This window comes from Mobula birostris, chromosome 20 (genome assembly GCF_030028105.1).
Source record: "Mobula birostris isolate sMobBir1 chromosome 20, sMobBir1.hap1, whole genome shotgun sequence".
Lineage (NCBI taxonomy): Eukaryota > Metazoa > Chordata > Chondrichthyes > Myliobatiformes > Myliobatidae > Mobula > Mobula birostris.
The window spans coordinates 4947425-4973654 of record NC_092389.1 but is presented as its reverse complement, the minus strand read 5'-3'; the positions used below and the strand labels follow the sequence as shown (position 1 = coordinate 4973654).

The window sequence follows — 26230 nt, the reverse complement described above, 5'->3', positions numbered from 1 at the left end:
GTGTTGGGGTCCAAGGCGAGGGATGGGCCAGTTCAGCTTGCTGCTCTACTCTGCACTGAACTAAAGGTCTGTGGAGAGACTCTCTTTGTGTACTTCAGTTCAGAACACTATTTGCTTGTGTTCATTGTTTGCATGACTTGTTTCTTTCCTTTCTGCACATAGGTTTTTGACGATTTTCTTTTTTAAAAATCGGTTCTTTTGGGATTCTTTGTTTTGTGACTGCCTGTAAGGAGACAAGCCTCAAGGCTGTATTATGTATACACACTTTGATAATAGATGTCCTTTGGAACTTTGAATCACCTGTAGATGCACAGTGGAGAGTATCCTGACTGGTTGCATGATGGCCTTGTCTGGAAACACCAACGCCCAGGAATGAAAACGATTACAGAAGGTGATGGTTACACCCGAGTCCATCGTGGGTAAAGCACTCTCCACCATTCAGTACATCTACATGGAGCACTGTCACAAGAAAGGAGCATCCATCATGAGGGACACCCACTGTCCAGACCATGCTCTCTTTCACTGCTGACATTAGGAAGGAGGCACAGGAGCCTTAGGTCCCACCCCACCAGGACAGGAGTAATTATTACCCTTCAACAATCAGGCTCCTGAACCAACATGGATAACTTCACTCACTTCAAAACTGAACTGATTCCACAACCTATGGACTCACTTTCAAGAACTCTACACCTCATGTTCTCAGTATTATTTATTTACTTATTATCGTTATTACACAGTTTGTCTTCTTTAGTGCATTGCCAGTTTTTGTGTGTAGATTTTCATTGATTCTATTGTATTTCTTTGTTCTCTTATGAATGCCTGCAAGAAAATGAATCCCAGTAGTATAAGGTGACACATTAAAAGTTTACTTTGAACTTGCGCTCACATTAACATGAAAAAGTCTGCAGATGCTGGAAATCCAAAAACAGTCACACAAGATGTTGGAGGTGCTCAGCAGGTCAGGCAGCATCTATGGAAAAGAATAAACTGCTAATGTTTCAGGCCAAGTCTCTTCTTCAGGACAGGGAAAAAAAGGGGGTGCATTCTGATAGCTATGTATCAAATTTTGCCTGATCTCTGCAATTTCATGAAAGAGTTTACAGGCATTATATAGTTACAAGAACTTAGTGCCCCGACTTCAATGCAACTGAAACTATAATTTGTGTTCAACAGACCTTGAGACAGATGTACTTCTGCGCTTAAGGCTGGCCTTCTTGGGGAGAACTAAACCCTGAACAACTGCAGGAGCTGTAAATCTAAAATAAATCAGAAGATTCTGGAAATAATTATCTAGCCAGGTAACATCTGTGTAGAGAGAAACAGAGTTAACAATTTAGGACCCACCTATCACCAACTGGCTCCTGCCTTTCTTCCTCATTTCCTTTATACTCTGGCAGTCTGCCCTCTCCACTCTCAGTCCTGAGGCAAGGTCTCAACCCAAAATGTCAACAATTCCTTCCCTCCGTGGCTGCTGAGCTCCCCCAGCGGTTCGATTGTTGCACCAGCTTCCAACATCTGCTCTCTCCGTCTCTCTGAAATAATTACATCTCAGGCGTTCTGCCAATTATATCCTTTGAGACTCCAAAAACTATGCTGAATATTTCCGATGTAAACATATAAATAATTTGGAAGCTTGTGAATGGACATTTTAAAAATGTTTCACAACATGTAACCGCTGTCCTCTGATCCCAGGAACAAGTGCTTCCAAATTAGTTTTTAAATTCATTCAGTAATTTAAAATCTATGGCACCAAATAGACACAGACCACCCAATATATCACAGGAGCATTCCTTTTCACCATTGCTACAGGAGGCCACATCCTTCAATAAAGATCGCCACGATCCAGGCTATGCTATCTTCTAGCAGCTACCATTGGGCAGGACGTACAGAAGCCTGAAGTCCCAAACCAGCAGGTCAAAATCAGAATCAGAATCAGGTTTATTATCACTGGCCTGTGACGTGAAATTTGATCACTTAGCAGCAGCAGTTCAATGCAATACATAATATAGAAGAAAAAATAAAATAATAATTATTATAATAAGTAATCAATTACAGTATACGTATATTGAATAGATTAAAATGATGCAAAAAACAGAAATGCTATATATTAAAAAAGTGAGGTAGTGTCCAAGGGTTCAAAGTCCACTTAGGAAACAGATGACAGAGGGGAAGAAGCTGTTCCTGAATCGCTGAGTGTGTGCCTTTAGGCTTCTGTACCTCCCACCCAATGCCCTGGGTGCTGAAGGTCCTTAATAATGGACGCTGCCTTTCTGAGACACCGCTCCTTGAAGATGTCCTGGGTACTTTGTAGGCTAGTGCCCAAGATGGTGCTGACTAGTTTTACAATCCTCTGCAGCTTCTTTCAATCCTGTGCAGTAGCTCCCCCATACCAGACAGTGATGCAGCCTGTCAGAATGCTCTTCACAGTACAACTATAGAAGTTCTTGAGTGTATCTGTTGACATACCAAATCCCTTCAAACTCCTAATGAAGTATAGTCACTGTCTTGCCTTCTTTATGTTCTTTATCAATATGTTGGGACCAGGTTAGATCCTCAGAGATCTTGACACCCAGAAACTTGAAGCTGCTCACTCTCTCCACTTCTGACCCCTCTGTGAGGATTGGTATGTGTTCCTTCATCTTACCCTTCCTAAAGTCCACAATCAGCTCTTTTGTCTTACTGACGTTGAGGGCCAGGTTGTTGCTGTGACACCACTCCACTAGTTGGCATATCTCACTCCTGTACGCCCTCTCATCACCACCTGAGATTCTACCAACAATGGTTGTATCGTCAGCAAATTTATAGATGGTATTTGAGCTATGCCTAGCCACACAGTCATGGGTATAGAGAGAGTAGAGCAGTGGGATAAACACACACCCCTGAGGTGCGCCAGTGTTGATCGTCAGGATATGTTATCACCAATCTGCACAGATTGTGGTCTTCCAGTTAGGAAGTCGAGGATCCAATTGCAGAGGGAGGTACAGAGGTCCAGGTTCTGCAACTTCTCAATGAGAGTGATGGTACTAAATGCTGAGCTATAGTCGATGAACAGCATTCTGATATAGGTGTTTCTATGCAGAGAGACAGAGGGGTGTAAAATGAGGGTGGAAGCAAAAAGTAGTAAGGTGTAAAGTAAAAGTGGCAGGCTGGCAAATCCAGGGCAAAAATCAAAAAGGGCCACTTTTCAACATAATTGTATAAGGGCTAAGAGTGTTGTAAAAGCAAGCCTGAAGGCTTTGTCTGTCAATGCAAGGAGCATTCGTAACAAGGTGGATGAATTGAATGTGCAGATAGTTATTAATGAATATGATATAGTTGGGTTCCAGGGTGATCAAGGATGGGAGCTCAACATTCAGGGATATTCAATATTCAGGAAGGATAGACATGAAAGAAAAGGAAGTGGGGTAGCATTGCTGGTTAGAGAGGAGATTAACGCAATAGAAAGGAAGGACATAAGCCGGGAAGATGTGGAATCGATATGGGTAGAGCTGCATAACACTAAGGGGCAGAAAACGCTGGTGGGAGTTGTGTACAGGCCACCTAACAGTAGTAGTGAGGTTGGGGATCGCATTAAACAGGAAATTAGAAATGCGTGCAATAAAGGAACAGCAGTTATAATGGGTGACTTCAATCTACATATAGATTGGGTGAACCAAATTGGTAAGGGGGCTGAGGATGAGGATTTCTTGGAATGCATGCGGGGTAGTTTTCTGAACCAACATGTCGAGGAACCAACTAGCGAGCAGGCCATTCTGGACTGGGTATTGAGCAATGATGAAGGGTTAGTTAGCAATCTTGTCGTGCGAGGCCCCTTGGGTAAGAGTGACCATAATATGGTGGAATTCTTCATTAAGATGGAGAGTGATATAGTTAATTCAGAAACAAAGGTTCTGAACTTAAAGAAGGGTAACTTTGAAGGTATGAAATGTGAATTAGCTAAGATAGACTGGCAAATGATACCTAAAGGGTTGACGGTGGATATGCAATGGCAAGCATTTAAAGATCGCATGGATGAACTACAACAATTGTTCATCCCAGTTTGGAAAAAGAATAAACCAGGGAAGGTAGTGCACCCATGACTGACAAGAGAAATTAGGGATAATATCAATTCCAAAGAAGAAACATACAAATTAGCCAGAAAAAGCGGCACACCTGAGGACTGGGAGAAATTCAGAATCCAACAGAGGAGAACAAAGGGCTTAATTAGGAAAGGGAAAAAAGATTATGAGAGAAAGCTGGCAGAGAACATAAAAACTGACTGTAAAAACTTTTATAGATATGTGAAAAGAAAAAGATTGGTTAAGACAAATGTAGGTCCCTTACAGTCAGCAACAGGTGAATTGATCATGGGGAACAAAGAGATGGCTGACCAATTGAATAACTACTTTGGTTCTGTCTTCACTAAGGAGGACATAAATAATCTTCCAGAAATAGTAGGGGACCGAGGGTCTAGTGAGATGGAGGAACTGAGGGAAATACATGTTAGTAGGGAAGTGGTGTTAGGTAAATTGAAGGGATTAAAGGCAGATAAATCCCCAGGGCCAGATGGTCTGCGTCCTAGAGTGCTTAAGGAAGTAGCCCAAGAAATAGTGGATGCATTAGTGATAATTTTTCAAAACTCTTTAGATTCTGGATTACTTCCTGAGGATTGGAGGGGGGCTAATGTAACCTCACTTTTTAAAAAAGGGAGAGAGAAACTGGGGAGTTATAGACCAGTGAGCCTGACATCGGTGGTGGGGAAAATGCTGGAGTCAGTTATCAAAGATGTGATAACAGCACATTTGGAAAGCGGTGAAATCATCGGACAAAGTCAGCATGGATTTGTGAAAGGAAAATCATGTCTGACGAATCTCATAAATTTTTTGAGGATGTAACTAGTAGAGTGGATGGGGGAGAACCAGTGGATGTGGTATATTTGGATTTTCAAAAGGCTTTTGACAAGGTCCCACACAGGAGATTAGTGTGCAAACTTAAAGCACACGGTATTGGGGGTATGGTATTGATGTGGATAGAGAATTGGTTGGCAGACAGGAAGGAAAGAGTGGGAATAAACGGAACCTTTTCAGAATGGCAGGCGGTGACTAGTGGGGTACCGCAAGGCTCAGTGCTGAGACCCCAGTTGTTTACAATATATATTAATGACTTGGATGAGGGAATTAAATGCAGCATCTCCAAGTTTGCGGATGACACGAAGCTGGGTGGCAGTGTCAGCTGTGAGGAGGATGCTAAGAGGATGCAGGGTGACTTGGATAGGTTAGGTGAGTGGGCAAATTCATGGCAGATGCAATTTAATGTGGATAAATGTGAAGTTATCCACTTTGGTGGCAAGAACAGGAAAACAGATTATTATCTGAATGGTGGCCGATTAGGAAAAGGGGAGGTGCAACGAGACCTGGGTGTCATTGTACACCAGTCACTGAAAGTTGACATGCAGGTACAGCAGGCGATGAAAAAGGCGAATGGTATGCTGGCATTCATAGCAAGAGGATTCGAGTAAAGGAGCAGGGAGGTTCTTCTGCAGTTGTACAAGGCCTTGGTGAGACCACACTTAGAGTATTGTGTGCAGTTCTGGTCCCCTAATCTGAGGAAAGACACTCTTGCCATAGAGGGGTTATAAAGAAGGTTCACCAGATTGATTCCTGGGATGGCAGGACTTTCATATGATGAAAGACTGGATCGACTAGGCTTATACTCTCTGGAGTTTAGAAGATTGAAGGGGGGGATCTGATTGAAACGTATAAAATTCTAAAGGGATTGGACAGGCTAGATGCAGGAAGATTGTTCCCGATGTTGGGGAAGTCCAGAACGAGGGGTCACAGTTTGAGGATAAAGGGGAAGCCTTTTAGGATCGAGATAAGCAAAAACGTCTTCACACAGAGAGTGGTGAATCTGTGGAATTCTTTGCCACAGGAAACATTTGAGGGCAGTTCATTGGCTATATTTAAGAGGGAGTTAGATATGGCCCTTGTGGCTAAAGAGATCAGAGGTTATGGAGAGAAGGCAGGTATAGGATTCTGAGTTGGATGATCAGCCATGATCGTAATGAATGGCGGTGCAGGCTCAAAGGGCCGAAAGGCCTACTCCTGCATCTATTTTCTATGTTTCTATCACTGTCGATATGAGTGCTACCGGGCGATAGTCATTAAGGCAGCCCACGTTATTCTTCTTAGGCACTGGTATAATTGTTGCCTTTTTGAGGCAAGTGGGAACTTCTGCCCGTAGCAGTGAGAGGTTGAAAATATCCTTGAATACTCCCGATAGTTGGTTGGCACAGGTTTTCAGAGCCTTACCAGGTACTCCATCGGGACCTTCTGCCTTGCGAGGGTTCACTTTCTTTAAAGACAGTCTGACATCGGCCTCTGAGACAGAGATCACAGGGTCATCAGGTGCAGCAGGGATCTTCACAGCTGTAGTTGTATTCTCCCTTTCAAAGTGGGTATAGAAGGTGTTGAGTTCATCTGGTAGTGAAGCATCGCTGCCATTCATACTATTGGGTTTCACTTTGTAGGAAGTAATGTCTTGCAGACCCTGCCAGAGTTGCCGTGCATCTGTTGTCGCCTCCAACCTCGTTCGAAATTGTCTCTTCACCCTTGAAATAGCCCTCCACAAATCATACCTGGTTTTCTGGTACAGGCCTGGGTTGCCAGACTTGAATGCCACAGATCTGACCTTCAGCAGATGACGTACCTCCTGGTTCATCCATGGCTTTTGGTTTGGGAATGTACAGTAAGTCTTTGTGGGCACACACTCATCCACACAGGTTTTAATGAAGTCAGTAACAACTGCAGCATACTCATCCAGGTTTGAAAATGAATCCCTGAATACAGTCCAGTCCACCGATTCAAAGCAGTCCTGTAGGCACTCTTGTACTTCCCTTGTCCATACCTTCTTGGTCCCCTCTGCTGGTGCTGCAGTCTTCAGTCTCTGCCTATACTCAGGGAGTAGAAGTACAGCCAGGTGATCAGACTTCCCAAAGTGAGGGCATGGAATAGCATGGTAGGCATTCTTGATGGTGGTCCAGTGTGTTGTTTCCTCTGGTATTACAAGTGATCTGTTGATGGTAATTGCTTAGTGATTTTTTCAGACTGGCCTGGTTAAAATCTCCCAAAACGATGGTGAAGGTGTTAGGGTGCGCTGTTTCATGAATGTTGATTCCATTGCTCAGATCATCTAAAGCCTGATTGACATTGACCTGAGGTGGAATGTAAACTGCTACCAAAATGACCCTAGAGAACTCCCGTCGTAGGTAAAAAGGACGGCACTTTACTGCTAGATATTCCAGGTCTGGTGAGCAGAATTGGGACAGCACTGATAAATTTGTGCACCAAGAAGAGTTGATCATGAGGCATACTCCTCCACCTCTGCTTTTGAGGGACTCTATAGGTCTATCCTGACAGTGTATAGTAATGTATAGACCATCCCATTACCATCCAATCGGTGGCTGTTCCCAAAAAGTGACTGTAAAAGTGATTTTGTCTTTGGCTATAGTTATTGTAGGAGTGCTCTGCATATTAACGTCTGAATTGGTACATAATCTGAATGATTAAAAAGGGAAGTGGATTACTCTCACACTTAATGATATCTGCAACCATATCTTCTCCCTTAAAGAGACACCGTCATAATAACAATGAGCTCAAACTGCTTTTGATAACTATCCAGGAGAATGAAATAGATTGTATTAAGATGGATCACCAGCTCTGTTGATTGCCGTGACAAGGTCAGAAGCTGATTATGCTTTGCATTCAACTTTCCTGCCGAGGCAATTACTCTTCACTCATTAACCCCGAGCTAACTGACGTTAAACCCTACACTCGCTGAATTTCTCCAAGCTGAGTGACCTTGACCGAGTCTCAATCATCAAGCAATCTGATTTTCAAATTTCTATCCTTGTGTTCATGTTCTTCCTTGAAGTCGCTGAAACCCAGCTCTGAAACCCACTCCAGCCTTACCCTTTGTAAGAGAGGGTTTACCCTTTGTGAGTCCTTGAATTCTAGCTCTGAAACAAGCTCCAACCCTACCCCATGTGAGACCTTGAAGGCATCGAATTCCGATGTTTGTGTGCTCCTCAAGTCCTTTGCTCCACCATTCACAGCCTTGCCATCAGTTACCCATGGCCTACATGTGCAATTCCTTCCATTAAAATTTCTGCCACTTGATCCTTCTTCAAAGTGATCTTTAGGCAAGCTTTAATCATTTATATTGTAGTATTTCCTTCTTGGGCCAAATGTGCTGTGAAACACCTTGCAGTATTTCATCACAGAATCAGAGAATAATTATAGGTCAGGAAGTGGCATTTCATTCCAGCTCACTGGAGGACCACTGAATCAGCCCCAAACAGAGTAGTCTCTACAGGAAAGCAGGTTACTACTGTTAAAAAGCCCTTTTAAGAATGATTGTTCAATATAATCTGGAAAGAGTTGGTATAATACCATCAACATGATTAAGTGTCTCTAGCAGAATGCTACTACAGCCCCAGTGATCACTGATGGGGGTTCAAACCACTGCTGCCCATAAGGAGACAGACCATGACGCATTCCAAAGGCATACGGGTTAGGGTCAGTAAGTTGTGGGCATGCAGTGTTGGTGCATGAAGCATGATGGCATTTGCGAGCTACCCCCAGCACAATCCTCGGCCTGTTTTACAAATAACGTAATATACTTTACGTTTTGATGTTTCGATATACCTGTGACGAACAGAGCTTATCTCATCCCTGATAACAAAGGATGCGTTTCATCCAGAATGCCTGCACTGATCTCCATGGGAACAGAAAAAATTGTTAAATAACAGAAGAAGCCAGTAAGTTGCCAGAAGGTATGTAAATATGACAAAACAAAATCACTTTGATTGATACACCCAGTTCACCTCAAGTAGTAAACTACACGGGCACAGTAGAAGGGAACCAGCAAATACTGACTTCATATTGTAACTGACTAAGTGCAGCATGTCTAAGATTTAAGACCGTTTAATGTCATTTACTGTACACAAGTGTAAGAAGAACAAAATAATTTGACTCCATATCTAATGCAGCACAAAAATAATAATTTTAAAAAACACAGTAAATATAAATACCTAAGGTAGCTTATAAACATAGATTGGATATATGTCCATGTATGTCAATGATTTGGACTATGGGATTCATGGATTTGTGGCTAACTTTGCTGATGATGGAAAGATAGGTGGAGGAGCGGGTAGTGTTGAGGAAACAGAAAGCCTGCAGAGAAACTTGGATAGTTTAGGGGAATGGGCAAAGTAGTGGCAAATGAAACACAATATTAAAAAGTGTATGGTCATGCACTTTGGTGGAAGAAATATTATTTAGATGGGGAGAGAATTCAAAATGCATAAATGCAAAGGGACTTGGGAGTCCTCGTGCAGGATACCCTGAAGGTTAACCTCCAGGTTGAGTCGGTTGTGAAGAAGGTGAATGTAATGTTGGTATTCATTTCTAGAGGTATAGAATATAAGAGCAGGGATGTGATATTGAGGCTCTATAAGGCACTCGTGAGACCACACTTGGAGTATTGTGTGCAATTTCAGGCTCCTTATTTTAGAAAGGATATACTGACATTGGAGAAGGTTCAGAGAAGGTTCACGAGAATGATTCCAGGAATGAAAGGGTTACCGTATGAGGAATGTCTGGCAGCTCTTGGGCTGTATTCCCTGGAGTTCAGGAGAATGAGGGGGGATCTCATAGAAACATTCTGAATGTTAAAAGGCCTGAACAGATTAGATATGGCAAAGTTATTTCCCATGGTAGGGGAGTCTAGGACAAGAGGGCATGATTTCAGGATTGAAAGACATCCATTTAGAACAGAGATGCCGAGAAATTACTTTAGTCAGAGGGTGGTAAATCTGTGGAATTTGTTGCCACGAGCAGCTGTGGAGGCCAAGTCATTGGGCGTATTTGAGGCAGAAATAGATAGGTTCTTAATTAGCCGAGGCATCAAAGGGTATGGGGAGAAGGCAGGGGAGTGGAAGATTTGGATCAGCCATGATTGAATGGTGGAGCAGACTTGATGGGCTGAATGGCCTACTTCTGCTCCTATATCTTATGGTCTTATAAAGTGACACCAGGCTGTACATAAGGTGACTGACAGGAAATAATAAAGTAGTGGTGGAGTTAGTGGGCGGAGGTGTAACTGTTTTCGGGTCTGGTGGTTTTAGCTTGGATGCTGGGTAGCCTCCTCCCTGACGGGAGTGGGACAAACAGTCTATGAGCAGGGTGGGTGGGATCCTTCATGATGTTACTGTCTAAGGTGGAGAGAAGGTTTTCGTATTGTGCTGGATATTCACTTTCCAGGGCCCAAAAGACTTATTGCTAATCTCAGTTTTCTAGCACACCAACATAAACTTTCTGAAGGCTCGGACTTGTTTGTGACAAAGTTAAACTTGTAACAATATTCCTTGCTCAGCTTCTTCTTGTAAACAAAAACCAGTCTTCAGTTTTTAATATTCATTGCAAGTAATAATCAGTCTCAAATTAAAAGGACAGCTTTGCAATCAGCATTGTTTACAGAGTACAGGCTGCTGGCCCACAGTACGGGACTTGCTGCTCAAGAGATACAGATGCAAAGTGAGGTGTCCATAAGGTGCTTTCATCTGTATCAGCCAAAGGTAAGACAATGGGGTTACGTTAACTGGCCTGTATCAAACTATGCAACACTGGCTCACACCTCACACCGGCCTGCATTAAATTCCATCTGCCGTTTTTCTGCCCATTTGGTCCCTGATTTCAGGTCCACAGGAAATTAGGCTGTGATATAAATGCAGGTTGTAGCTATGATTATTAAAAACAAAACCTTACACAGATGGATCGCCTGACATCAAATAGCTCCTATTTCTTTCATATGGCAATCTGGGAGGTTTCAGTGAAGAGTACAGGCTGTGCTTTTGCATTCAGCCAACAGTGAAGAGGACTTTGGCTTCATCACTCTAAAGGCATCCTGTGAAATGTGTTTCAATCGTTTTAATCCAGCACCTTGTGGGTGCAAATTAAAATTACCCTTAGCGTGGTAACCTCATTCAGAGAGGTCATTGAGTTCAAAGAACGGGAAGAAGAAATTGCACACAGTTGTCAAACACAAGGAAGGACACATACAGTGCCTGGTAATGTTGGCAATACATAAGATGTTTGCTTTGGATCCATTTAATTCAGCTGCAGTTGACAGTAAGGATCTGAAATCTGTGCTGATATCCATTTCCAAGCTTGAAGAGAATAAGTGTGCAAAATATATAATAATCTCTGGAAATGTGCGCTGTTTAGCTAAGCACTTTGAACTGTACCTTCCCCCAAGGCTGCATCAGCTGAGACAACAGAGTGTGCTCAGTACACGAGACTGCTGGTTCACTTGTTGTAAGCTAGTGGAGGACTCACACTACCACAGCGAGGGAGGCAGGAGAGAAGCAGCTTCCCTCACAGGGGAGGAGAGACACTGTAGCCCCTCGCCTAGCTGCCAGTGTGGCTATCAAAGGCTTTATCATTGCAAATGTGTACTCTAGTACTCTGTGCTGAAAACAGAATCCATTTCAAAAATGTGTGGTGGGAGTGACGGGGAAATGTTCTGTTATTCTCTAAAGCCGGTGAGATGGGATAAAGGACATAGAACATTACAGCACAATACAGAGGGCCTTCAACCTTTAAACCTACTCAAAGCTTACTCTAACCATTCCCTCCTTCATCACCCTCCATTTTACTATCATCCATGTGCCTATCTAAGAGTCTCTTAAATGTCTCCCAATGTGTCTACCTTGACCTCCGACCCTGGCAGCACGTTCCATGCTCCCATTACTCCTGTACAAAAATACTCTTCCTCTGTGGCTTAAAAAAACATACAGCTATATCTCAGTTACAGCGCCATATGAGGAAAGTTTAACGTAAAATTCATTCAGATTCACTCTATTTCTTACATGTAACAATTTGGAAGGTTTCAGCAATTAGTCTTTAAAGGACACCTAATGATGTGCCATGTAAAGACTGCAGATAGTCTCCATTTAGGTTAAAAATAATCCTGCCAGTGCACCTGCTAGCCAATTCTATCACGTTCCCATTCATCGGATTTGCGTCAGGAACGGAGCGATGGCACAATATGGCATGGTAGCATAGTGGTTAGCTTAATGCTCTACAGCAGCAGCAATTGGGGTTCAATTCATGTCAGTAAGGAACTTGCATCTTCTCATCATGACCACGTGAGTTTCCTTGGGATGCTCTGGTTTCCTCTCACATTCTAAAGACGTACAGGTTATGGTTAGTAAGTTGTGGACGTGCTTTGTTGGATCTGGAAGCATGGTGACAATTGCAGGCTGTCCCCAGCACATCTTTGGACTGTTGGTTGTTGACACACATGACACGCTTCACTGTATGTTTCAAAATACATGAGACAAATAAAGCTAATCTTTAGTGTTTAGAATCAGCCCACTCTGGATTATTGGTGAGAGGGTGTCAAATTGAGCTCAGTAAGTATTGCTCTCAGCATAAATGTTTGCGGGTTGCTGGCCCCAGGGACTTGAGATCCTAATTAATGTTGACAATTCAGCATTGGGATTGTCTCTCATTACTGAATTTCAGAAGAGAGCTGAAGCCACGGCTGAGGGGTTGTCTCTCTGCTCAGATGTGGAAGGTACGTTAGTTCTCCCCGTGACCTGGAAAACAACCAATGCCACACTAGAACAGACAAAGCAATCAGACAGCCGTTCCATGCAGGACTGTCATCTGTGGGTTGTGAATGTCTTTCTCTCCCTCTCCTAGAGGATAAAGAGGGAACCACCATCTTGCTGACCCACCAGAGTGCTCCTGGCGAATGTGTTGCTCACACCACTGGCACTTGGGGAGTTCTAGGAATTTTACCTTGCCTCATCAAGGCATGTCATTAATTAAGGATCTGAAGATGGTTGGTCCCAGGAAACCCTGGAGTATTGCCCAAAAAAGATATAACAATGACTGCGGATTCATAGCTACGTGGAGCACAATTTCCAAATGTTCAGGAGTGTCAGGAGCATGATGGAGCAAGCTCCATTTGCTCAGTTGAGTGCAGCTTAAGAAACTCAATACCATCCAGGGTAAAGCAGCCTAACAACAGATACCTAAACACTCAAACCCCGTACCACTATAGTGCCCACTGTCTGTAGTGTGTACTGTATATTCTACACAATGATGCTTGGCTAGGCTTACTTTGGCAACACCCCCCAAAATCCACAGGGTCTGACATCAAGGGCTTTAGACAAACGAGATTACAATCTGCTGCAGGTTCCTTTCAAACTCACATTGCCATCTTGATTTCGAAATCTATCACTGTTCTGTCATCAAGCCTAAAAGTTGGAACTACCTCTCTCCAACAGCCTTGTGGGTGCACCTTCACCAGTACAAGTTAAGACGACGGTGGTTACTTCTGAGAGATGATTACCGCCACCTTTTCATGGGCAATTAGGGACGGGCGATAAAGGCTGGCCTTCCCAAATCTTCTCTGAGGAACTGGAAAGGTTTGTGAGTTCCTGAGATCCCAAGAGTGATGCTGTCTTGAGTTTGGCCATCTGGTACCTGGCTCCCGGCAGGGTCGCCCACGGCGATAAAGATAAGGGATGTTTCCAGACAAAGAGCGATCCAACCTCAATAGTGGAGATGGTGAATAGCTGGGACCAAGCAGCCTACCCTTGCTGTGAAACTATAGGCCAGCTTCCCAGTAGATCTGACTGCAACTCTACTACCAGGCATAGTGTGCAAAAGGATAAATGATTGGCCAAGAGGATAAACGACTGGCCAAAACAAGAGTAAAAGATTACAAAGGCCTTTCTTTCATAACTTAACCATACACACTTATTTTCAGGAAAGGACGATTTAAAGTAACAATACATTACCCTAAGACAGCTTAGAAATCAATCACTGGAGAGACCAGTCAGTTATGGTTACTGAATTAGTACTATACAATATCTTAGTAATTAGGGCAAATAGATGGAGGATATTAATTGTACCTTTTTGCAGCATTTACACATTCCCTAAATATTTGATGCAAGGGGACACAATTTACAGGAACTAGCTGCATTATTCATTTCTGTGACTAAATCCTAATATTTCCTGTCAATGTTCAGGCGCCAATTGGTTTGGAACTTAATCTGGACAGAGGATGAGATTCTGTCTCACTCTGCCAGTTCCTGAAACCAGTATCCAGTGAGAGGAAATCTCAGTTCAGCAAAGTAAACAGTACACTTCCTCTCTCAGCCACTCCACAGCCAATGGCTATGATATCCAAAAATAACCACAACACCATCAAACCTTAGGCACAATGCCAGATTGTACAGATAACGGGCAAAGAGCAATTCAGCTCAGGGACAGATCTTGTTTTGGATTCTGAGAATCTGCTCATCTGGGCCCTGACATAAAAATCAAAGTTGCTAAAAAAAAAATAATTAAGTGACAAATTACAAACTGAAGCCTGGAGGAAGAGACATTTCTTTTATTTACTCTCAGACAGATTAGTCAGAGGGTGATGAATCTGTGGAATTCATTGCCACAGACGACTGTGGGGGCCAGGTCACTGAGTGTATTTAGCGTGGAGGTTGATATGTTCTTGATTAGTAAGAGTGTCAGAGCTTACAAGGAGAAGGCAGGAAAGGGATGATAAATCAGATAAATCAGCCATGAAGGAATGGCCAAGCAAACTCGATGTGCAGAAGAGTCTAATTCTGCTTTTATATCTTATGGCAGTGCTGGCAAGGGTGGCATTTACTGCCAGTTCCAGTTCCCCGAGTCTGTTTCAGGCACCATATGGGTTGGTGGCCACTTCTAATGAGTAAGCAAGCTGATAAAATCCATCAATTCTATGGGCTTAAATACTTGCAATTAAGTTTATACATCTGAGCTCCCAGTTGGCCCATCAAGTCCAACAGAACACTCTCAGCAATCCCATTCCTCATCTCCTTATTCCTTTGTACACTCTGCTCATTCCTTCTCCCTTGATTATCAAATCCTCTTTGATTAGTTTGTCCCATACCTACACACAAGGGTCAATTTTACAATGGGCAATTAACTGACCAGCATGTGCTTGGGATTTGGCAGGACACCAGAGCAGCATGCAGTCACAGGAGAACATGCACCCTCCACACAAACAGCATCAACAATGTGCAGCCCAAGAATCATTATTATTGGGAGTGACTTAAAAGAAGGGTGATGAATTCATTCAGTAACTCAACCAATTCCCATGCTTCTACTTTATTCAATACTAATATGGAAAGGTACGTCGCAAAGGTACGTTAGTGGATGATTTCCCTCCATGCCTCTCTGACGTAGTGGGGAGCCGCGTACGAGGCAATTTACAGCAGTGGTTTGCCATTGCCTTCTGCCGGGTGAGTTTCCAAAGGGATCACCAGCTCGTAACTCAGCACGGATGGAAAGCGTGCAGGGAAGCCGGCTGGATTCAAACTCGGGACCTTTCGTCCCAAAGTCTGGCGCTGATGCCACTACGCCACCAGCTGGGTCAATACTAATATAAACATTTCAAAAGAAACCCAGAACTTACCCTGACAAGTGGCAATTAAAAGTATGCTTTGAAGCAATAGAATTCTGGTCACAAATAGGACAAGTCTAGGAAAAGCTAGGATTAGTCTTTCACTGAGAACAGCTATTGAATTCAGATTTGTTTTTAAAAAAACAGCAAATGCATACTACTGTGAAAAATGTTATCTCTGATAGTCCATCTTTAATATGGATATGAAGAGTGTCACTGCAAAAGATTAGCTTTATTTGTTATATGTACCTAGAAACTTCACATACAGTGAAATGCATCATTTGCGTCAACGACAACACAGCCCGAGGATTGTGTCAACACCGACATCGCATGCCCACAATTCGCTAATCCCAACCGCACATCTCTGGGCCCTGGGAGGAAAGTGGCGCACCCTGTGTGGCGACCAGGAGAAGGTACGAACTCCTTACAGACAGCGGCATGAATTGAACTCCGAACGCTGATCGCTGGCTCAGTAAACTGATGCACAAACCACCGTTCTACCACACCAATCACTACTCTGAAGAAGAATTGAATCTTTCCATTCCTGGTCAACGTTTAGCTCTTAACTAAATGACTAAAACAGATTATCTTGCTGTTTATTTCAGTACTTGTTATAGAACCTTGCTCTCCTCAAATTGTCTACCTTCTCTTCACAATATCCCCATTGACTACAGTTTACAAATTCTTACACAAGGAATATTTAAGGTTCTCTTTTCTTTCACGAACAACATCATGGCAATACTACTATACGCTTAAATAAAGCAGTAAAATCCAGTGTTTTAACCATACGCTCAGTGGCCACTTTATTGGGTGCCTCCTGTGCCTAATAAAATGGCCACTGAGTGTATGTTCATGGTCTTCTGCTGCTGCAGCCCATCCACGTCAAGATTTGACATGTTGTGTATTCAGAAATGCTCTTCTGCACACCACTGTTGTAACATGTGGTTATTTGAGTTGCTGTTACCTTCCTGTCAGCTTGAACCAGTCTGGCCATTCTCCTCTGACCTCTCTCATTAACAAGATGTTTTCACCCACAGAACTGCTGCTCACTGAATGTTTTTTGTTTTTCACACCGTTCTCTGTAAACATTAGGGATTGTTATGTGTGGGAATACCAGGAGATTCTCAAACCACCCTGTCTGGCACCAACAATCATTCCATGGTCAAAGTCACTTAGATCACATTTCTTCCCCATTCTGGTGTTAGGTCTGAACAACAACTGAACCTCTTGACCATGTCTGCATGGTTTTATGCATTGAGTTGCTGCATATGATTGGCTGCTTAGATATTTACATTAACAAGCAGATGTACAGGTGTACCTAATAAAGTGACCACTGAGTGTACATTCTCGATGTTCTACATACATCAATAGATAAGCATACACAACATCTCACGGAATTATCATGTCATCCTCTGTAAATTCTAGAGACTGTTGTGGGTGAAAAACCCCAGGAAAAAGAATCTCAGGGTTGTATGTGGTGACATGCATGTACTCTGATAATAAATTTTACTTTGAACTTTAAATGAGGTAGCAAAATGCACTTACTGTTTTACCATAGACCTATGGACTTACAATGAATCTGAATTTCACAACTCACTATATCTGGCTCGAAAACATGAAAGATCAATGAACCCATTCAATAACACATTTTCATTCACTGGACATTAATATCAATCATTGCAGTAAACAAAACACTTACCCTGGCAATCTCAGCATACGCCAGCCCCAGTATCCCCTCCCAGTTGGAGCCGTTGATGAAGAATTTATCAGACTCTGTGATGGCAGCAATGTTTGCTCTGACGGAGACATTAGGACCATGTGGAATGCTGACAATATCTGTCCCAAGCTCCCCTTCCCACTTGCCCTGGGTGTAGGGAACGTAGACACTCTTCCTCAGGTCTCGGTAAGTGCCAGAGCTGAAACACAAAGGTATTTAAGCTAGTAAAATAAAGAGAGGACTGGTAATAAAAAAGATTATCGACCATTTCAGCACAATCATTGCAAAAAATTAAGCTGTTTTACCTACTTCGATATTTTTTTAAATTTAAGTGCAATTGTGAACAATAGCCAGATCAGAAATGCTGATCAAGTCAACTAGTTCTCAAAGAGAACTCTGACAGGCCAGTCAGATAGTTCACAGCTGCTCAGCGATAGAACACATAGAACAGGCACAAGGGTTGCTAGCCCCTGTTCCCCAGAAACACACCTGAGCAGTGCGGCAGAGGTATATGCTATGCATGACCTGATCTGAAAGCATCATGTTGACCCATAACGATCGTGTTCACGGTGGAACAGCTTGGTCAAGGATGGGATGATCAGCACTGATGGACAAATTATACCTCCACTACCCATATTGGTGGGTCTAAGTCTGAGTGAAGGCATGACCATTGAATATTGACCAGACAAAATAAAGCAAGATTACTTCACTTTATTCATTTCACTTTTAAGTCAATTTTCTCTCAATTAGTTTAAAATTGAACAACCAGCTACGGGACAGCTTCATTCTACCAGATTTTAGACTTTTAAATTCACATGTCTGTACATTGCAACAGAGTCATATTACAAAGATTTTTACTCCCTCACGTTGTGGGATGGATGTAAGATTTAAATAAATTCTAATTCCATCACTTTCATCCTGAGCACAGTCTCCAAATTCTCAGCCTCCTCAGTATTTTGTGACATAATTATTTCCATGACGAGACTTCATCGGTTGCCAAATATTTTGCAGAAGTTGCCAAGAGAGTTTAGGTTGGACAGAGTTCATGTCCTCATGTCCTCTCGGGGGGGGGGTGCTTTCCCCCATACTTCAAGGATATGTGAGTTCATAGATTCACATTGACCACTTGACGTTGGTGTTTAGCTAAATGGTGTATCTGGGGACACTGGATGGAATTTTGGAAGGGTGGAGCGAAGTCATGATGGCACTAAACAACAACTCCTCTGCTTGCATCTTCAGAAACAGCTCTATTTTTATCTTTGATGTCTCTTTTTTTCCTTTTCAAGGTTTTTTTTTGAAGACCCTGACCTGGAGTTACACTCTGAATTTGGTTCTTTGCGGGAATGGCTTCACGACCGGCAGCTTTTTGATATCCCAAGGATGTGGTCTGGAAGACAAGTGTACCTTCAGGGTGCCGGATTTTCGTGGCTCAGGAGGCGGGCTGATTCTAGGCTGGTGCCCCAGACTGAAGCATAGAGGGAGAACATAGAACACTGGGAACAGCAGGTTAACTGCTGTGGGATGTGCGTCCAAAGAGCTGTGCCTTTCTTTACAGATCTCTGGGCAAAGAGCTCGAAAAAAGTGACGCAACAGACTTTTAACATCATAAGTCAGTGAGTTGTTTGAGATATCTCTCCTCTCACTGTGAAATGGGAACACCTTTTTTTCCCTTATTAGGGAGAGAGAGCCTGTGGTATGTCAAATTACGGGGTGAATGAGTAGACTTTGGGGCACTGCAAGTCTGTGTCTTTGCTGTTGCTTTGCTGCATGCTTGAGTGCTCATTGGGGAGGGGGATCGTTGCTTTGCTGCTGCTTATGTCTGGGAGGGGGAGCTGGGGGGGCTTTGGGGTTCTAACATTTAACTGTCATTCATTCTTTGGGCACCCCTCTTTTTATAGATGTTTGTGAAGAAAAAGAATTTCAAGATGCAGATCGTATACATTTCTCTGATATTAAACGTACCTATTGAACCTATTGAATACAGGGAGTGTAGGTTTATTTTCATTGTTTCAACCTAAGGGTTGTTTCAGCCCGCCATTCCAGCACCAGAGCACACAAAATGACAAGAGCAAAAGAAGCCACCCTTACATACAGCCTTCCAACCCCAGGACGGGCTGTCTCTGGCTTCCAGCCTCCACTGGTCTCACAGGCTCACGGGTATTAGTCCTTCATTGTCCCCCGTGGACTTGCAGACTTGCTGAGCCAGGTCTTCAGCCACTGGGCCTCAACTCCTGGACTTCCAATGGACCTTCAGGCTTTGATCTTTGGTATCGACCCCAGGACCTGCCATTGATGGGATCCTGAGATGCAAGCCCCGACCTCTGGACTCGTTGACTCATGTACCTAGAGGGTCAGCGGCTCTCATACTTCCTACTTGGTGCCATTTTGACCACAAGTCAAGATGTGCTAGGAAATGAGATTGTTCTGGGCTAGCATAGGACTCAGTAGGCCAACTGGTTTTCTTCTGTGTTACAAGGAAATATGGGAATTAGCCTCAGCAGGAGAGTCAGGAGGTGACATTTGTCCTTGCAGGGAGATTGAGGCACTTCTCCAGATTAGAGAGGATTTCTAGTGGATAAACATCCAGTGTCATTCAACCCTGGAGTCTGGGCACAATACTCTGCAAGTTCCTTTGGGTCAGATTGGTAATGAAGTATATGCCCTATCCCACTGGACACCCTGTGCAGATGATTGAACTGTCATTATCATTATTAAATTAAAACCAGACTTTGAAATTAAAAGCAACACACACAAAAAATGCTGGTGAACGCAGCAGGCCAGGCAGCATCTATCGGAAGAGGTACAGTCGACATTTCGGGCCGAGACCCTTCGTCAGGACTAACTCGGCTTCATCTTTGACTTTGACTTCATCTTGACCCGAAACATTGACTGTACCTCTTCCTATAGATGCTGCCTGGCCTGCTGCGTTCACCAACATTTTTTGTGTGTGTTGCTTGAAATTCTAGCAGATTTCCTTGTGTTTGCATTTGAAATTAAAACTTGTTTCCATGTAACCTCCCTGCAGTAATTAGACAACATTGTCTCTGAACAACCTCACCACAGGACGGCACTGAAGACAGTTGCTTTGAAAATTGACAATCACAATCAATACTTGTGCAATAATACTCTGTTAACTAATGTAACAACCACTGGTAATACAAGCATGTCAAAATCAGCCATTGAATGTGGGACATCTGGACTCTTTACACTGTAACCAGGCAGGGCAAAACCATAAATAAATGCTCATGTTAGTTGGCACCATTCGTTACAATATTGTACATCTGTAAAAATGGAACCCTGATTGAAAATAACCTGTATCTGGAAATATAAGTGCCCAATCTTGGGTTAGGTTCAGATTGGCTCTGGCTGGGTTGCTTTGGATTGGCCGGGGCTACGTCGGTTTGGATTGGCCACAGTAGTGAATAATTAGATTAGCAGCAGCTGGGTCTAGTTCAGATTGGTCATGGACAGGTCACATTTGGATTGGCTATTGTAAGGTCAGTCTGGATTGGACACGGTTGGGTTGGGCATACAACAAAATCTGGTTGACAAGGCCTGACAAACATGTTTCAAAATAACAACTGGTCAAAAATAGCTGCAAACTGGAGGGGCTGGATCTACACTTTAGACTGTGGTCCCTAGCATCAGATTCTGCAACCAATAACACATTTAATATTCACCTTGTGAGTTCTTACGATTTCAAAATAATTATTCTTTAATTTCCAAATGCTCGTAATGTAGCTTCACTAGTGTAACCCCGCTTTGTACTCCCAGACCTGTAATACCCACTGGCACACTCAAACAGAGCATGAAGCTTGTCAGGAAGATCAACATGGGCGGTAACCAGTCTGGCCTCCCTGTCCTCAACAATTGTTACATTAAATATTGACAGACTCATCAATATACATTGAGTTAATCACAGTGTGATTTATCTTGGTTCAATCATCAGAATTAATGCAATCCTTTAAATCAATGTGTTGGCACAAATTTAGTTGATTCATAGTGACTTCATGCAAACAGCCTCAAGGTTGGTATACTGCTATTGATCAGGTGTGCTCTGTTTTTGTTCTCTCTCAGAAGCCTGTTATTTTCTCTATCCTGATAAACTATTGGAACATTTGCTTCATGTACATTGCAACCCTCTCTCCAACCGTGAATCAGTTGGTGACTCTCATCTTTGGAGAGATTGTGAGTTGTATACACACCCGAGAAGTTTCAGTATATGAACCTACACTGACGGTCTAATGCAGTGCACTCAGTTTTGCTAGCACTGATCCACATACACTTGAGGTCAGTTCCAGGCACCATTTCAATTTTGCTCTAACGGACCTATCGAAACGCATGTATGCAGAGAGGAACCAATCATTGTCTGTATAAACCACAGTGCAGCACGGCAGTGTGGCGGTTAGCATCATGGCACCAGCGACCTGGGCTCAATTCCCACCACTGTCTGTAGGGATCTCGTACATTATCTCTGTGACTACATGGGTTTCCTCTAGTTGCTCTGGTTTCCTCCCACATTCCAAATGTGTACCGGTTAGTAGGTTAACTGGTCACATGAGTGTACAGGCTTGTTGGGCTGGAAGGATCTCTAAATTAAAACAAGTATTCTGTTCTTAGACCACTTGTGTTAACTGGCTCTCTGCCTTGCACTCCTCCAGTAGATAATTTTGTTTATGCAGTTACAGCTTGCGATTTCAAGACTGATCACTGCTTGTAAGTTTCAGTGGAAGTAATTTGCCAGCTAATAAAATTTTCTTTGAAATATTTTGAAACATAGTTATGCTTTTGGAGCACATTTATGTTTACTTGGGGGGTACATTGGGGACAAAATAGAAGGTTTGGTGTTAGCTAGAGATTTTTTTAAATCTGTAGGACGTCCATGCCTCTGTCCCTTTAGCAGAGAGATGAGAAGGAATTTCTTTAACCAGAGAGTGGTGAACCTATAGAATTCATTGCCACAGATGGCTGCGGAGACCAAGATATTGGTAAATCTAAAGCAGAGGTTGATTGGTTTTTGATTATTAAGGGCGTCAAAGGATATGGGGAGAAGGCAGGAGAATGACATTAAGAGGATTAATAAATCAGATGTGATGAAATGGTGAAGCAGTCTTGATGGGCCAAGTGGCCTAATTCTCCTCCTACGTCTTATGGTCTTGTGGATATCAAGGACCAATAGAAGCTGAGACATGGAACAATACTCCTCTCTGATGTTGTTACTGTACTGTTTGAACGAGAGACTTATCCTTGCTGTTTTGACTAACGTACAACAAAATAACAGGGAAACAAGTAGATTGAAGTCAGAGACACAAGGGATTCTGTAAATGTTGGAAATTTTGAGCAACACACAATGTGCTGGAAGTACTTAGCAGGTCCGTTAGCGTTTGTCGATATTTCAGAATGGATGTTTCCTTCCTTTGATGCAATCTGACTTGCTGAGTACCTCCAGCTCTTTGGGTGAGTTGTGCAAGTAGACTAAAGTACTTTGGGAGATCACAAGTCCATGTAAATTCAAGTTTACCTTTAACATAACAACCAATTTCTATCTTATCATTCAATACTTTGGACAATCCCAATAAGCAATTTTCAGCCTGTTCTCAATGTATAAAACATGACTGTTAAAAGCTAACTGACCATTTTGGATACACTACACAATAACACACTCTCAGACATCTGTTTACAGTTGGGAAATTTCAGTAAATCCCCTTGAGCTTAGCTTTTGGGGTTAAATATGGTTCAGTGGGCTGTACTTTTATCTCTGAGTCAATAGATTCAGAATCAAAATCAGGTTTATTATCACTGCCATAGAAACATAGAAAACCTACAGCACAATACAGGCCCTTCCGCCCACAATGCTGTGCCGAACATGTCCTTACCTTAGAAATTACCTAGGGTTACCCATAGCCCTCTATTTTTCTAAGCTCCATGTACCTATCCAGGAATCTCTTAAAAGACCCTATTGTATCCGCCTCCACCACTGTCGCCAGCAGCCCATTCCATGCACTCACCACTCTCTGCGTAAAAAACTTACCCCTGACGTCTCCTCTGTACCCACTTCCAAGCACCTTAAAACTGTGCCCTCTTGTATTGGCCATTTCAGCCCTGGGAAAAAGCCTCTGACAATCAATGTCTCTCATCATCTTATACACCCCTATCAGGTCACCTCTCATCCTCCGTCGCTCCATTCCAAAGAGAAAAGGCAGAGTTCACTCAACCTATTCTCATAAGGCATGCTCCCCAATCCTTGTAAATCTCCTCTGCACCCCTTCTATAGTTTCCACATTCTTCCTGTAGTGAGGCGACCAGAACTGAGCACAGTACTCCAAGTGGGGTCTGACCAGGGTCCTATATAGCTGTAACATTACCTTTCGTCTCCTAAACTCAATCCCACGATTGATGAAGGCCAATACACCGTATGCCTTCTTGACCACAGAGTCAACCTGTGTAGCTGCTTTGAGTGTCCTATGGACTCGGACCCCAAGATCCCTCTGAACCTCCACACTGCCAAGAGTCTTATCATTAATACTATATTCTGCCATCATATTTGACCTACCAAAATGAACCACCTCACACTTAACTGGGTTGAACTCCATCTGCCACTTCTCAGCCCAGTTTTGCATCCTATCAATGTCCCTCTGTAACCTCTGACAGCCCTCCACACTATCCACAACACCTCCAACCTTTGTGTCATCAGCAAATTTACTAACCCAGCCCTCCACTTCCTCATCCAGGTCATTTATATAAACCATGAAGAGAAGGGGTCCCAGAACAGATCCCTGAGGCACACCACTGGTCACCGGCCTCCATGCAGAATATGACCCGTCTACAACCACTCTTTGCCTTCTGTGGGCAAGCCAGTTCTGGATTCACAAAGCATGGTCCCATTGATCCCATGTCTCCTTACTTTCTCAATCAGCCTTGCATGGGGTACCTTATCAAATGCCTTGTTGAAATCCATAAACACTGCATCTATGCTCTACCTATATCAATGTCACATCCTCAAAAAATTCAATTCGGCTCGTAAAGCACGACCTGCCTTTCACAAAGCCATGCTGACATAAGTCATTAAATTTGTTGTTTTGTGGCAACAGCACAGTACAAGACATCAAATACTATAAATTACAATAGAAATATAAATTTAATTAAAATATATATACATAATAAATACTGCAAAAACAGAGCAAAATAGTGGGGTAGTGTTAATGGGTTCATGAAATCTGATGCTGGAGACATTGAATGTGTAGAGTGTGTGTGCCTTCTGGCTGCTATACATCTTTCCCTGATGGTAGTAATGAGAAGAGGGCATGCCGTGGCTTAATGATGGATGCCACCTTCCTGAGGCATTGCCTTCTGTGGGCTCAAATTCCACTGATGCAACATGAGCATAAATGACTTGGCAGCTTATTATCTACAAGGGCAGAGATGGAAAATGAAAGCAGTACAGAGGGATACAGGTATTCCTGAATGACTGAAGGTTAGCAGGCAGGTAGTTAGGAAGGCAATTGGCATATTGACCTTCATTGCAAGGCGGACAGAGTTCAGAAACAAAAGGTTGTACAGGGTTGTTGGTGAGAACTAGGCATAGCTTTGGCCACCTTGTTTGAAAGGGATATATTGACATTGGAGGTATTCCAAAAGTGTTTTACTAGTTTAATTCTTGAGTCGAAAGGACTGCCCTATCATTGGGGCAGAACAGTAGCGTAAAGGCTAGTGTAACACTTTACAGTGTCAACAACACAGCTTCAATTCCTATTGTTGATGTAAGGAGTTTGTACGTTCTCCCCGTGACTGTGTGGGTTTCCTTGAAGTGCTCTGTTTGCCTCACACATTCCAAAGATGTACAGGTTAGTAGGTTACAGTACTTGGTCACATGGGTGTAATTGGACAGTGCAGGCTCACTGTGCTAGATCTCTAAATCAGGGGTTCCCAAGCTGGGGCCCGCAGACCCCTTGCTAATGGTATTGGTCCATGGCATAAAACAGGTTGGGAACCCCGATCTAAAAAAATTAATAAAAGTGGCTACGAAGTTGGTCTGTGTTCTTCAGACTAGAAGAATGAGGCATATTCTTAATGAAACACATAAGATTCAGGTGAACTTGACAGGGTAGATGTTGAGATGTTTCCATGAGTGGGAGAATCTAGAATGAGGGGGCAAAGTTACAAGTAAAGGCGGCTGATTATTTCACAGTAAAGTGTCATGGAATTTCTCCTCACAGAAAGTAGTGAAGCTTTGACACTCTCCACCCTAGAAAGCTAGGTAATTGGAGTTTTTTTTGTTTGAAGAGAAGATAAGTGAATTTTTGAAAGATCTGGGAATTTAGGACTATGGGAAACTGGCACAGAGGAGCAGGTGAGGCCTAGGACAGATGTGCCATTGTCATATTGAATGATGGAGCAGACTTGAGAGGCTACTCTTGCTTTTGATTTCTCATCATGTATGCTGATGCCCCTGTGCTTTTCTGATGGAATGCAGTATCATCAGAGGTATACCATTTATTAGGTGAGCTATTAAACGATATAACAGATACACAGGTATAAGATCACACAGCACTTCAATGAAGAACAAGGTCGTCACAACATTGTGGGCCGAAGAACCTGTATTGCACTATAGTGTTCTATGTTCTATGTTCTAATTTTGTCATCTTGCAGGTCACATCTCTTCAAGCCTGCCTTAATATGATGAGAGGTTCTGTCTCTACCACCCTGGAGTCCAGACCTCCAGCATTCTCTAGGTGGAAAGAGTCTTTCTCATCTCCCATAAATCCTTCTATCAAATGTTGTAAATCTTTACCCTCTGGTTTTAGACACCTCTGTTACGGAAAGTGTGCTCTTCCTGTTGACTTGACTTGAGGGTGCCTTGTAATTTTTATACACCTCAAGTAAATTGCTCAGTTGTTCCAATCAAAATAACACTGGCTTATCCAACCTTTCCCCCAGCTAAAATTTTCCAGTCCTGGCAACATCCTTGCAAACCTTGTCTGCACCCTCACTAGAGCAATCTCACCGCTCCTGCAA

The 26230-nt window shown here is 42.9% G+C and overlaps 1 protein-coding gene across 3 annotated transcripts in view; it reads right to left on the bottom strand.

Annotated features, from left to right (window-relative positions):
- Positions 1-26230, bottom strand: part of LOC140212745 (beta-secretase 1) — a 187669-nt gene that overhangs the window by 77898 nt on the left and 83541 nt on the right. For all 3 annotated transcript variants that reach the window (XM_072283898.1, XM_072283897.1, XM_072283899.1), the window contains one exon: positions 17198-17414. In XM_072283898.1, coding sequence (XP_072139999.1) covers positions 17198-17414 — 217 coding nt within the window. The remainder of the gene's footprint in view (positions 1-17197; positions 17415-26230) is intronic.